The sequence below is a fragment of the Pleurodeles waltl genome, unplaced genomic scaffold, assembly GCF_031143425.1.
Source record: "Pleurodeles waltl isolate 20211129_DDA unplaced genomic scaffold, aPleWal1.hap1.20221129 scaffold_58, whole genome shotgun sequence".
Classification (NCBI taxonomy): domain Eukaryota; kingdom Metazoa; phylum Chordata; class Amphibia; order Caudata; family Salamandridae; genus Pleurodeles; species Pleurodeles waltl.
The window spans coordinates 3407855-3423151 of record NW_027150290.1 but is presented as its reverse complement, the minus strand read 5'-3'; the positions used below and the strand labels follow the sequence as shown (position 1 = coordinate 3423151).

The 15297-nt window shown below is 60.4% G+C and overlaps 1 protein-coding gene across 1 annotated transcript in view; it reads right to left on the bottom strand.

The window, feature by feature from the left end:
• Positions 1-8417: 8417 nt before the first annotated feature.
• Positions 8418-15297, bottom strand: part of LOC138278793 (uncharacterized) — a 53756-nt gene continuing 46876 nt past the window's right edge. The window contains exon 5 of the mRNA XM_069219308.1: positions 8418-8650. Within this exon, the coding sequence (XP_069075409.1) occupies positions 8418-8650 (233 nt within the window). The remainder of the gene's footprint in view (positions 8651-15297) is intronic.

The following is a 15297-nucleotide window of genomic DNA, read 5'->3' as shown; positions in this document are numbered from 1 at the left end:
CACTGCCCACTCCAGACACCTGCACTCACTGCCCACTCCAGACCCACCAGAACTCACTGCCCGCTCCAGACTTACGGCCCACTCCAGACACACCTGCACTCACTGCCCACTCCAGACCCACCTCCACTCACTGCCCCACCTGCACTCACTGCCCACTACAGACTCACTTCCCACTCCACACCCACCTGCACTCACTGCCCACTCCAGACCCACCTGCACTCACTGCCCACTCCATACCCACCGGCACTCACTGCCCACTCCAGACCCACCTGCACTCACTGCCCCACCTGCACTCACTGCCCACTCCAGACCCACCGGCACTCACTGCCCACTCCAGACACACCTGCACTCACTGCCCCACCTGCACTCTCTGCCCACTCCAGACCCACCGACACTCACTGCCCACTACAGACTCACCTACACTCACTGCCCACTGCAGACCCACTGCCCACTCCAGACCCACCTGCACTCAGTGCCCACTCCATACCCACCGACACTCACTGCCCACTCCAGACTCACATGAGCTCACGGCCCCACATGCACTCACTGCCCACTCCAGACCCACCTGCACTCACTGCCTACTGCAGACCCATCGGCACTCACTGCCCCACCTGCACTCACTGCCCACTCCAGACTCACTGTCCACTCCAGACCCACTGGCACTCACTGCCCCACCTGCACTCAGTGCCCCACCGGCACTCACTGCCCACACCAGACTCACCTGCTTTCACTCCCCTACCTGCACTCATTGCCCCACTCCAGACCCACCTGCACTCACTGCCCGCTCCAGACTTACGGCCCACTCCAGACACACCTGCACTCACTGCCCACTCCAGACCCACCTCCACTCACTGCCCCACCTGCACTCACTGCCCACTACAGACTCACTGCCCACTCCAGACCCACCAGCATTCACTGCCCACTCCAGACCCACCTGAACTCACTGCCCACTCCAGACCCATCTCCACTCACTGACCCACCTGCACTCACTGCCCACTCCAGACCCACCGGCACTCACTGCCCACTCCAGGGCCACCGGCACTCACTGACCCACCTGCACTCACTGCCCACTGCAGAACCACTGCCCACTCCAGACCCACCTGCACTCACTGCCCACTCCAGACTCACCTGAGCTCACTGCCCCACCTGCACTCACTGCCCACTCCAGACCCACCGGCACTCACCGCCCCACCCACACTCACTGCCCACTCGAGACCCACCGCCACTCACTGCCCCACCTGCACTCACTGCCCACTCCAGACCCACCTGCACTCACTGCTCCCTCCAGACCCACTGGCACTCACTTCCCACTCCACACCCACCTGCACTCACTGCCCACTCCAGACCCACCTGCACTCACTGCCCACTCCATACCCACCGGCACTCACTGCCCACTCCAGACCCACCTGCACTCACTGCCCCACCTGCACTCACTGCCCACTCCAGACCCACCGGCACTCACTGCCCACTCCAGACACACCTGCACTCACTGCCCCACCTGCACTCACTGCCCACTCCAGACCCACCGACACTCACTGCCCACTACAGACTCACATACATCCCCTGCCCACTGCAGACCCACTGCCCACTCCAGACCCACCTGCACTCAGTGCCCACTCCATACCCACTGACACTCACTGCCCACTCCAGACTCACATGAGCTCACTGCCCCACATGCACTCACTACCCACTCCAGACCCACCTGCACTCACTGCCTACTGCAGACCCATCGGCACTCACTGCCCCACCTGCACTCACTGCCCACTCCAGACTCACTGTCCACTCCAGACCCACTGGCACTCACTGCCCCACCTGCACTCAGTGGCCCACCAGCACTCACTGCCCACACCAGACTCACCTGCTTTCACTCCCCTACCTGCACTCATTGCCCCACTCCAGACCCACCTGCACTCACTGCCCACTCCAGACCCACCAGCACTCACTGCCCCACATGCACTCACTGCCCCACCTGCACTCACTGCCCACTCCAGACCCACCGGCACTCACTGCCCACTCCAGATCCATCTGCACTCACTGCCCACTCCAGACCCACCTGAACTCACTGCCCGCTCCAGACTCACTGCCCACTCCAGACCCACCTACACCCACCTGCACTCACTGCCCACTCCAGACACCTGCACTCACTGCCCACTCCAGACCCACCTGAACTCACTGCCCGCTCCAGACTTACGGCCCACTCCAGACACACCTGCACTCACTGCCCACTCCAGACCCACCTCCACTCACTGCCCCACCTTCACTCACTGCCCACTACAGACTCACTTCCCACTCCACACCCACCTGCACTCACTGCCCACTCCAGACCCACCTGCACTCACTGCCCACTCCATACCCACCGGCATTCACTGCCCACTCCAGACCCACCTGCACTCACTGCCCCACCTGCACTCACTGCCCACTCCAGACCCACCGGCACTCACTGCCCACTCCAGACACACCTGCACTCACTGCCCCACCTGCACTCACTGCCCACTCCAGACCCACCGACACTCACTGCCCACTACAGACTCACCTACACTCACTGCCCACTGCAGACCCACTGCCCACTCCAGACCCACCTGCACTCAGTGCCCACTCCATACCCACCGACACTCACTGCCCACTCCAGACTCACATGAGCTCACTGCCCCACATGCACTCACTGCCCACTCCAGACCCACCTGCACTCACTGCCTACTGCAGACCCATCGGCACTCACTGCCCCACCTGCACTCACTGCCCACTCCAGACTCACTGTCCACTCCAGACCCACTGGCACTCACTGCCCCACCTGCACTCAGTGCCCCACCGGCACTCACTGCCCACACCAGACTCACCTGCTTTCACTCCCCTACCTGCACTCATTGCCCCACTCCAGACCCACCTGCACTCACTGCCCACTCCAGACCCACCAGCACTCACTGCCCCACATGCACTCACTGCCCCACCTGCACTCACTGCCCACTCCAGACCCACCGGCACTCACTGCCCACTCCAGATCCATCTGCACTCACTGCCCTCTCCAGACCCACCTGAACTCACTGCCCGCTCCAGACTCACTGCCCACTCCAGACCCCTACACCCACCTGCACTCACTGCCCACTCCAGACACCTGCACTCACTGCCCACTCCAGACCCACCTGAACTCACTGCCCGCTCCAGACTTACAGCCCACTCCAGACACACCTGCACTCACTGCCCACTCCAGACCCACCTCCACTCACTGCCCCACCTGCACTCACTGCCCACTACAGACTCACTGCCCACTCCAGACCCACCTGCACTCACTGCCCACTCCAGACCCACCGGCACTCACTGCCCACTCCAGACCCATCTGCACTCACTGCCCACTCCAGACTCACCTCAACTCACTGACCGCTCCAGACTCACTGCCCACTCCAGACTCACTGCCCACTCCAGACCCACCTACACCCACCTGCACTCACTGCCCACTCCAGACACCTGCACTCACTGTCCACTCCAGACCCACCTGAACTCACTGCCCGCTCCTGACTCACTGCCCACTCCAGACCCACCTGCACTCACTGCCCACTCCAGACCCACCTCCACTCACTGCCCCACCTGCACTCACTGCCCACTACAGACTCACTGCCCACTCCAGACCCACCTGCACTGACTGCCCACTCCAGACCCACCGGCACTCACTGCCCACCCCAGACCCACCTGCACTCACTGCCCACTCCAGACCCACCTGCACTCACTGCCCACCCCAGACCCACTGCCCACTCCAGACCCACCGGCACTCACTGCCCACTCCAGACCCACCAGCACTCACTACCCACTCCAGACCCACCTGAGCTCACTGCCCCACCTGCACTCACTGCCCACTCCGACCCACCTGCACTCACTGCCCACTCCAGTCCCACCTGCACTCACTGCCCACTCCAGACCCATTGCCCACTCCAGACCCACCGGCACTCACTGCCAACTCCAGACCCGCCCCCACTTACTGCCCTCTCCAGTCCCACCTGCACTCACTGCCCACTCCAGACCCACCTGACCTCACGGCCCACTCCAGACCCACCTGCACTCACTACCTACTCCAGTCCCACCGGCACTCACTGCCCCACCTGCACTGACTGCCCACTCCAGACCCACCTGCACTCACTGCCTACTCCAGGCCCACCTGCACGCACTGCCCCACCTGCACTCACTGCCCACTCCAGACTCACTGCCCTCTCTAGACTCACCTGCACTCACTGCCCCACCTGGACTCACTGCCCACTCCAGACCCACTGGCACTCACTGCCCACTCCAGACCCACCGGCACTCACTGCCCCACCTGCACTCACTGCCCACTCCAGACTCACTGCTCACTCCAAACCCACCTGCACTCACTGCCCACTCCAGATCCACCTGCACTGACTGACCTACCGGCACTCACTGCCCACTCCAGACCCACCTGAGCTCACTGCCCCACCTGCACTCACTGCCCCACCTGCATTCACTGCCCCACCTGTACTCACTGCCCACTCCAGACCCACCTGCACTCACTGTCCACTCCAGACCCACCTGCACTCACTGCCAACTCCAGTCCCACCTGAACTCACTGCCCACTCCAGACCTACCTGACCTCACTGCCCACTGCAAACCCACCTGCACTCAATGCCCACTCCAGACTCACCTGCACTCACTGCCCCACCTGCACTTACTGCCCATTCCAGACCCACCTGCACTCACTGCCCACTCCAGACCCACCAGCATTCACTGCCCACTCCAGACCCACCTGAACTCACTGCCCACTCCAGACCCATCTCCACTCACTGACCCACCTGCACTCACTGCCCACTCCAGACCCACCGGCACTCACTGCCCACTCCAGGGCCACCGGCACTCACTGACCCACCTGCACTCACTGCCCACTCCAGACCCACCGGCACTCACTGCCCCACCGGCACTCACTGCCCACTCCAGACCCACTGGCACTCTCTGCCAACTCCAAACACACCTGCACTAACTGCCCCACCTGAACTCACTGCCCACTCCAGACCCACCAGCACTCACTGCCCACTCCAGACTCACTGCCCACTCCAGACCCACTTGCACCCACTGCCCACTCCAGACTCACCTGCACTCACTGCCCACTGCAGACTCACCTGCACTCACTGCCCACTCCAGACACCTGCACTCACTGCCCACTCCAGACCCACCTGAACTCACTGCCCGCTCCAGACTCACTGCCCACTCCAGACCCATCTGCACTCACTGCCCACTCCAGACCCACCTCCACTCACTGCCCCACCTGCACTCACTGCCCACTCCAGACCCACCGGCACTCACTGCCCACTCGAGACCCACTGGCACTCACTGCCCATTCCAGACCCACCTGCACTCATTGCCCCACCTGCACTCACTGTCCCTCCTGCACTCACTGCTCATTCCAGACCCACTGGCACTCACTGCACCACCTGCACTTACTGCCCACTCCAGACCCACCTCCACTCACTGCCCGCTCCAGACTCACTGCCCACTCCAGACCCACTGCCCACTCTAGACCCACCGGCACTCACTGCCCACTCCAGACCCACCTGCACTCACTGCCCCACCTGCACTCACTGCCCACTCCAGACCCACCTGCACTCACTGCAGACTCCAGACTTACTGCCCACTCCAGACCCACCTGCACTCACTGCCCACTGCAGACCCACCGGCACTCACTGTCCACTCCAGACTCACTGCCCACTCCAGACCCATCTGCACTCACAGCACACTGCAGACCCACCGACACTTACTGCCCACTGCAGACCCACCTGCACTCACTGCCCCACCTGCACTCACTGCCCACTCCAGACCCACCTGCACTCACTGCCCACTACAGACCCACTGGCACTCACTGCCCCACCTGCACTCACTGCCGACTCCAGACCCACCTGCACTCACTGCCCACTCCAGACCCACCTGCACTCACTGCCCTTTGCAGACCCACCTGCACTCACTGCCCACTCCAGACCCACCTGCAGTCACTGCCCACTCCAGAGCCACCGGCACTCACTGCCCACTCCAGACACACCTGCACTCACTGCCCACTGCAGACCCCCTGCCCACTCCAGACCCACCTGCACTCACTGCCCACTCCAGACTCACTGCCCACTCCAGACCCACTGGCACTCACTGTCCACTCCAGACCCACCTGCACTCACTGCCCACTCCAGATTCACTGCCCACTCCAGACTCTCCTGCACTCACTGCCCCACCTGCACTCACTGTTCACTCGAGACCCACCGGCACTCACTGCCCACTCCAGACCCACCTGCACTCACTGCCCCACCTGCACTCACTGCCCACGCCAGACTCACTGCCCCCTCCAGACCCACCGGCACTCACTGCCCTTTCCAGACCCACCTGCACTCACTGCCCCACCTGCACTCACGGCCCACCCCAGACCCACCTGCACACACTGCCCACTCCAGACCCACCGGCACTCACTGCCCACTCCAGACCCACTGGCACTCACTGCCCCACCTGCACTCACTGCCCCACCGGCACTCACTGTCCACTCCAGACCCACCGGCACTCACTGCCCTACCTGCACTCACTGCCCACTCCAGACCCACCTGCATTCACTGCCCCACCTGCACTCACTGCCCACTCCAGACCCACCTGCACTCACTGCCCATTCCAGACCCACCTGAACACACTTCCCGCTCCAGACTCACTGCCCACTCCAGACTCACTGCCCCCCCAGACCCACCTGCACCCACCTGCACTCACTGCCCACTCCAGACTTACCTGCACTCACTGCCCACTGCAGACCCACCTGCACTCACTGCCCACTCCAGACACCTGCACTCACTGCCCACTCCAGACCCACCTCCACTCACTGCCCCACCTGCACTCACTGCCCACTCCAGACTCACTGCCCACTGCAGACTCACTGCCCACTCCACACCCACCTGCACTCACTGCCCACTGCAGACCCACCGGCACTCACTGCCCCACCTGCACTCACTGCCCACTCCAGACCCACCGGCACTCACTGCCCACTCCAGACCCACCGGCACTCACTGCCCCACCTGCACTCACTGCCGACTCCAGATCCACCTGCACTCACTGCCCCACCTGCACTCACTGCCCACTCCAGACCCACCTGCACTCACTGCCCACTCTAGACCCATCTCCACTCACTGCCCACTCCAGACCCACCGGCACTCTCTGTCCCACCTGCACTCACTGCCCACTCCAGACCCACCGGCACTCACTGCCCACTCCAGACCCACCGGCACTCACTGCCCCACCTGCACTCACTGCCCACTCCAGACCCACCGGCACTCACTGCCCACTCCAGACCCACCGGCACTCACTGCCCACTCCAGACCCACCTGCACTCACTGCAACACCTGTACTGTCTTCCCACTCGCTAGACTCTCAGGGCGGGTTTTATACCGGCAGCAGCGGTATTTAATGTCTCTGTCTGTACAAAAACTGGAAAAAACACCCTCAGCCGGTATTTGTTCTCGTCTCTCGCATTTTATTTAAGCAGTAAATGTCAGGAGACGGCGCTTTATGACGCGCTCTGCAGCTCCCTGAAGCCCCGAGTGATAACTGCACTGGAAGCGCCTGTTACACTGAGCGCAGACACTTCATACAAAGCGCTGAGAGTCCCGCCGGGGCCGAGCAGGGGCTGTAGGAGGAGGACGGGGTCCGCAGACATCGGGGACACAGGGCAAAGCGCTGCAGCGCGGCCTCTAGGCGCTAGGGACACACACATGTACTTGAAGCAGGCATTTGTATCTTGGACTCTCACCCCCCCCTCCTCTTACCCACCACAGAAAGCAAAGGGTTAATTTTCCAAGCTGAACCCAACCCCCCCCCCCAGACACCTTCCAACTAAAGTCACTCAGGCACCCCCCCACACCGTCCATCACCATCCCCCCCCCCCCCCCAGGTGAAGGGGTCCATCAGTAGCTGGAAGTAGGGGTGCAGCCTCCCGGGGAGAAGAGGGGTGCAGACAGGCTGATTTATTATTCGGGACGCAGGGATGTCCCTGGCTGCATCAATCAACAGGGGTGCAGCCCCCGGGGAGGGGGGGGTTAGCACCACGGGACAGATTAAATCGAACAGCGAGGGCGGGGGTCCGTGTATCTCTCTCTGCCCTGTTATTGACCCCTGGGGGGGGCTCAGTTACACCAGGCGCAGGTCTGCCCATGAATTAACGCAGAAGTAGGGGCGCAGCCCCCCGGTGAAGGAGTCATTGAAGGTGTAGAGATGCTCCCAGGTGTCTGCGTTGTACAGGGACAGCCGCCCCCCCTCATAGTCCAGATACAGCCCCAGCTTCAGGGGGGGCTGGCAGGGGCGCAGGGGGGTGGGAGTGGAGGTGAGAGCCCGGTACCGATCATCATACCACCGCTCCACAGCCCAGACCCCCCCCTCAGGGTACAGGATAGCCACCTCCCTTCTCACGGACTCTCGTGCGACCCCCACTGACCACCACATCTGCTCCTGCAGCGGCTGCACCTCCCAGTAATGCCCCCCGAGGTGAAACCCTCCCACCCCAGCACACAGGGAAACCCAGTGAATCTCTTGGGGTTGTCCGGCCGGGGCTGCGGTCTGTCTGTCCATCCCACACGTCTCCCGTCCTCAGAGAGGGTCAGACTTCTATGAGCTGTGTCTGGATCCAGAGTCACCAGCGCTGCAGAGAGAGGAGAGAGAGGTAATGACGCACTGTGTGACCTCAGGCATATCATTACCCAGAGACCTACAGCGCTGCAGAGAGAGGAGAGAGAGGTAATAACAAACTGTGTGACCTCAGGCATATCACTACCCAGAGACCCCAGCACTTCTGAGAGGAGGGAGAGGTAAGGACGCACTGTGTGACCTCAGGCATATCACTGTCCAGAGATCCATCACTGAGAGGAGAGAGAGGTAATGACACGCTGTGTGACCTCAGGCATATCACTACCCAGAGACCCCCAGCGCTGCAGAGAGAGGAGAGAGAGGAAATGACACACTGTGTGACCTCAGGCATATCACTTCCCAGAGACCCCAGCACTGCAGAGAGGAGAGAGAGGTAATGATGTACTGTGTGACCTCAGGCATATCACTGTCCAGAGACCCCAGCACTTCTCAGAGGAGAGCAAGTTAATGACACACTGTGTGACCTCAGGCATATCACTGTCCAGAGACCCCAGCACTGAAGAGACAGGAGAGAGAGTTAATGACACACTGTCTGACCTCAGGCGTATCACTACCCAGAGACCCCCAGCAATGCAGAGAGGAGAGAGAGGTAATGACACACTGTGTGACCTCAGGCATATCACTGTCCACCCCAAAGACCCCAGCACTGAAGAGAGAGAGGTAATGGCACACTGTGTGATTTCAGGCATATCACTACCCAGAGACCCCAGCACTGCAGAGAGAGGAGAGAGAGGTAATGATGTACTGCTTGAGCTTAGGCGTCTCACTGCCCTGAGAACCCAGCAGTGCAGAGAGAGGAGAGACAGTCAATGACACACTGTGTGACCTCAGGCATATCACTGTCCAGAGACCCCAGCACTGCAGAGAGGAGAGACAGGTAATGACACTGTGTGACATCAGGCATATCACTACCCAGAGACCCCAGCACTGCAGAGAGAGGTAATGATGTACTGTGTGACCTCAGGGATATTACTACCCAGAAACCCCCAGCACTGCAGTGAGAGGAGAGAGTTAATGACACACTGTGTGACCTCAGGCATATCACTGTCCAGAGACCCCAGCACTGAAGAGACAGGAGAGACAGTTAATGATGTACTGTGTGACCTCAGGCGTATCACTGGTCAGAGACCCCAGCACTGCAGAGAGAGGAGAGAGAGAATGAATCACTGTGTGACCTCAGTCGTATCACTACCCAGAGACCCCAGTACTTCTGAGAGGAGAGAGAGGTAATGACACACTGTGTGACCTCAGGCGTATCACTGCTCAGAGACCCCAGCACAACAGATAGAGGAGAGAGAGTTAATGATACACTGTGAGACCTCAGGCATATCACTACCCAGAGAACCCCAGCACTGCAGAGAGAGGGGAGAGAGGTAATGACACACTGTGTGACCTCAGACATATCACTGTCCTGAGACCCCAGCACTGAATAGACCGGAGAGAGAGTTAACGACACACTGTGTGACCTCGGGCATTATACCGGCAGCAGCGGTATTTAATGTCCCTGTCTGTACAAAAACTGTAAAAAACACCCTCAGCCGCTATTTGTTCTCCTCACTCTCACTTTATTTAAGCAGTAAATGTCAGGGGACGGCGCTTTATAACGCGGCCTCTAGGCGCTAGGGACACACACATGTGCTTGAAGCCGACAGTCTTCCACCCCCCCCCCCAGGCGCTGGTCGGTGTCTCCCTGATGTTGAGGTGAGGGGGGCCCATCAGCAGTTACACCAGGCACAGGACTGTGTCTTCATCGAGCCAGAAGAAGGGGCGCAGCCCCCCCGGTGAAGGAGTCATTGAAGGTGTAGAGATGCTCCCAGGTGTCTGCGTTGTATAGGGACAGCCGCCCCCCTCATAGTCCAGGTACAGCCCCAGCTTCAGGGGGGGCTGACGGGGGCTCGGGAAGGTGGAAGGGGAGGTGAGAGCCCGGTACCGACCATCAGCACCCCACCACCACAACACAGCCCAGAGCCCCCACTCAGGGGACACTCTCATCACTCCCTTCCATCTCAAGGACCCTCGTGCGACCCCCATGGCCCACACCAGCCCCCGCTGCAGCAGCTGCACCTCCCAGTAATGGCCCCCGAGGTGAACCCCTCCCGCCCCAGCACACATTGAGAGGCAGTGAATTTGTTGAGGTTGTCCGGAGGGATCTGCGGATTGTCTGTCCATCCCACGCGTCTCCCGTCCTCAGAGAGGGTCAGGCCTCTATGAGCTGGGTCTGGATCCAGAATCACCAGCGCTGCAGAGAGAGGAGAGGGAGGTAATGACACACTGTGTGACCTCAGGCATATCACTACCCAGAGACCCCAGCACTGCAGAGAGAGGAGAGAGAGGTAATGACACACTGTGTGACCTCAGGCATATCACTGCCAGAGATCCCAGTCCTTCTGAGAGGAGAGAGAGGTAATGACGCACTGTGTGACCTCAGGCATATCACTACCCAGAGACACCAGCACTGCAGAGAGAGAGGAGAGAGGTAATGACACACTGTGGGGGTCATTCCAACCCTGGCGGACGGTGATAAAGCGGCGGCCAACCCGCCAACAGGCAGGCGGTCCAAAAAATGGAATTCTGACCCTGGCGGGAACCGCCAACACAGCCCGCCACTTTAACAGTCCGACCGCCACGGCGGTAGAGACAAACAGGTTGGCGGTCACCACCAACAGGCAGGCGGCAGACAATGTACCGCCCACCCTATCACGACCCACCAATCCGCCACCTTTTCTGGGGCGGGAGCCCCATCGATAAAAACACGGCGGAAACACACTACGAACGGGAAAACGCTCACCGAAACACACTCCACGAGGAATCTGGACAGCATGGAACCCGAATTAAACATCCTACCAGCAATTGTCTACCTGCTCATCTACCACGAGTACGAACGCCGGCGCAGACGACAACGGTTAGTACTGCCCCCACGACACAGGGGAGGGGGGGGGAGGAAAGGTTACGGGCACACACATACGTGACACACCCACCCCCCCACCCCCAATCCCCACACACCAATGCAGAGCAACAAGTCCGAGTGACACCCCCCAAACCCCACGGAATAACGCAAAGACATACGTAAAATGAACATAAATATTTATGTATAAAATAGGTTCATTTAAGTTGTGGTAAATATGCAATATTAAATATACAAAAGAACGAATGAATGAACATAGTGCAAATTTGAAACATAGGCAATAAGTCCTGCACAGTCAGTTAAATTCCCATAGTCCGTGGGCCAATGTGTAAAACACATGGGCAAAGCCCACACAGGAGACCGGATACCATTGGAGAGAACACTGCAGGGGCATCAGATGATAAAACTACAGGCACCTCAGGGGGAAGGGAAGGGGGGGCACCTCAGCCACATGAGTCCACGATGCCAGATCCACAAGGGGCCTCCATGCCCACTGTACCATCCTGGGGAGTGCAAAGCCACAGTCTCACAAGTCTCTACAGTGGCTGGGTTGCCCACTGTACCATCCTGGGGAGTGCAAAGCCACAGTCTCTCAAGTCTCTACAGTGGGTGGGTTGCCCACTGCTTTATCCTCGGGAGTGCAAAGCCACAGTCTCTCAAGTCCATACAGTGGGTGGGTTGCCCACTGGACCATCCTGGGAAGTGCAAAGCCACAGTCTCTCAAGTCTCTACAGTGGGTGGGTTGCCCACTGTACCATCCTGGGGAATGCAAAGCCACAGTCCATCAGATGGATAACAGACTCCACTGGTATAGGAGGAGGCATGGTGCCCAGAGTGCTTCGTGAACACCTGCTCGACACAGAACCGGCACTGTCAATGGGCCAGCGGTGCTTGAGACGGCAGTGCCCAGCGGAGCGGTGCTTGAGATGAAGGGCCCAGCGGAGCGGTGCTTGAGATGAAGGGCCCAGCGGAGCGGTGCTTGAGATGAAGGGCCCAGCGGAGCGGTGCTTGAGACGGCGGTGCCCAGCGGAGCGGTGCTTGAGATGAAGGGCCCAGCGGAGCGGTGCTTGACAGGAAGGGCCCAGCGGAGCGGTGCTTGACAGGAAGGGCCCAGCGGAGAGGTGCTTGAGATGAAGGGCCCAGCGGAGCGGTGCTTGAGATGAAGGGCCCAGCGGAGCGGTGCTTGACAGGAAGGGCCCAGCGGAGCGGTGCTTCAGATGAAGGGCCCAGCGGAGCGGTGCTTGAGACGGCGGTGCCCATCAGAGCGGTGCTTGAGATGAAGGGCCCAGTGGAGCGGTGCTTGAGATGAAGGGCCCAGCGGAGCGGTGCTTGACAGGAAGGGCCCAGCGGAGCGGTGCTTGAGATGAAGGGCCCAGCGGAGCGGTGCCTGAGACGGCGGGGCCCTGTTCAGCGGTGCTTCTCACGGCGGCCCCTGTTCAGCGGTGCTTCTCACGGCGGGGTCCTGTTCAGAGGTGCCTGTCCTGGCGGGGCCCTGTTCAGCGGTGCTTCGCACGGCGGGGCCCTGTTCAGCGGTGCCTGTCCTGTCTCTCTAGGGAGGCAGACCTGGCCAAGACTCCCCGCTCAGTCGCCCTCCGACCTTGTGGTTGCGGGCCCCTCCTGTGATGGAGTCTTGGGCCCGTGGGTGTCCTTCATCACACCCGGAATGGGGCTGGTGGGGCCCTCCTGGTCAGCTCTCCTGCTGCCTGACTTCTCCGCCCTGCTGCCCTTGCCCTCCTTCGCTGCAGCTCTCTGGCCCTTGCCTCCCTTAGATGATGTGGCAGGTGACGGGGCAAGGCCACTCTCCTTGGTGGCAGCGGTCTCAGGCTTCTCGCGCCAGCCCTTATTTTTTTTGGTCCTCTTCCCAGGGGGTGGGCTGGCTGTCCCCTTGCTGCTGGGCGATGTCCCTGCCCTAGGAGCTGGTGGACTCCAAAAGCCCTTCACTATGGTCACACTAGATGCAGGGCTGGTGGTGGCTGAGGTGCTCTTTGGACTCTTACCAGATGGAGGGGGTGGGTCAGTGGTTGGAAAGAGGTCAAGGTTGGAAAGGAAAAGCAATTTGGAAAGACAGGGACGGGTAGGTGTAGTGGGTATGGGAGTGGAGGAAGAGGATGTGGTTGTAGGAGAGTCAAGTGTGCTGTCTTTGGGTGCAGGTGCCTGTGACGGAGGCTGTCGTGAGGTGGATGGCTGTTGGGTGGGTGGCTGCCTGCGTTTGTGTGGTTTGGAAGAGGGGGTGACAGACACAGTGGGAGAGGACACAGGGGACGTGTAAATGGCAGTGGGGGTGGTGACTGCACGTGTGCGGACTGTACTGGAGGGTGTGCTGGTGATGGAAGTACTGGCTGATGGTGGTGTGCATGCAGGTGTGAGTGGAGACGTCACAAGGAGGGAGGAGGGAGACGAGGAGGAGGGGGACACAGAGGTGGTAGTGACTGTTGCCATGTCTGCATCTGGATGTTGCTTGGGTGAATGCTTGTGGGATCTGTGGTGCTTATGTCTGGATGAGCTGCCCTTGGGTGTTGAGGTGTGTGCAGGCTGGTCTGATGGTGTGGATGGGATAGGCTGAGGAACAGGAGACTGGGACTGGGTGGAGGCAGTTAGAAGAGGGAGGCTGGAGACAGGGACAATGGCTGCCGTCAGTGCTGAGGCCAGAGCGTTGAACGATCGCTGATGGGCAGCCTGACCCGAATGAATTCCCTCCAGGTATGCATTGCTCCGATGCACCTCCCTTTCTACACCCTGGATGGCATTCAAAAGGGTAGACTGCCCAACAATGATGGTCCTCAGGAGGTCAATGACCTCCTCACTGAGGGCAGCAGGGGTTACAGGGGCAGGGCCTGAGGTCCCTGGGGCGAAGGAGATGCCCGCCTTCCTGGGCGAGCGGGCACAGAGCGAAGGCTGAGGGGCTGCTGGGAGGGCAGGGCTGGTGCACTGGGTGGCGGCTGTACCTGTTGTGGTGGTGGGCACGGATGTTGCCGCCACCGCAAGGGAGCTCCCTTCTGAGGACGTGTCGGTGTCGCTGACGTCTCCACGGGTCCCCGTTGTGGAGCCCCCCTCGCCCTCCGTCTCACTGGTGTACTCAGAGTCTGTTGCATGGCCCTCCGGGGCCATGTGAGTTGCAGCTCCCTCGTGCTCCGATGCCAATTCTCCTCCACCTGATGATGCTAATGCACACATGCACAGGAAGAAAAACAAAAAAGGTGGGGGGAGAAAGAAAGACAGGTTGAGTGCATGCATTGTCAACACCGTTGTCGGAGAGGACAGACACAGAAGCCCCCTGCACTACGCCGCGCAATCGGGGTACACTACTCAGTACTTGTGACTAGGCCTACAGCTCTATGGACAACAAATGCGCACATGGGTGATGCAGGACCATGGATAGCTGTACTTGGCATCCTACAGAGGTGGGGGGCGGGGGCACAGGGCCATGCCTAACGGAGGGGACTAGCCTACAGAAAGCGCCCTGGCCTAGAGTTACCCACAGCCCTCCTCCCCAACCCAGACACCTCCACTGCGCGCAAAGATAGCAGAATGTGCAGATACTCACCCCCTTGTGTCTGCTGTGATGTCCTCATGCGCCCATCCAAATCGGGGTAGGCCACCGCCAGGATCCAGGACATCAGGGGGGTCAATTGGCGGCTGGCACCCCTCCTACGTTGGGAGGCCATCCCCAGCAGAGACTCGGCGGTCTTTCTGGTCCCACGGCGGATGTCCTCCCACCTCTTTCGGCAGTGGGTGCC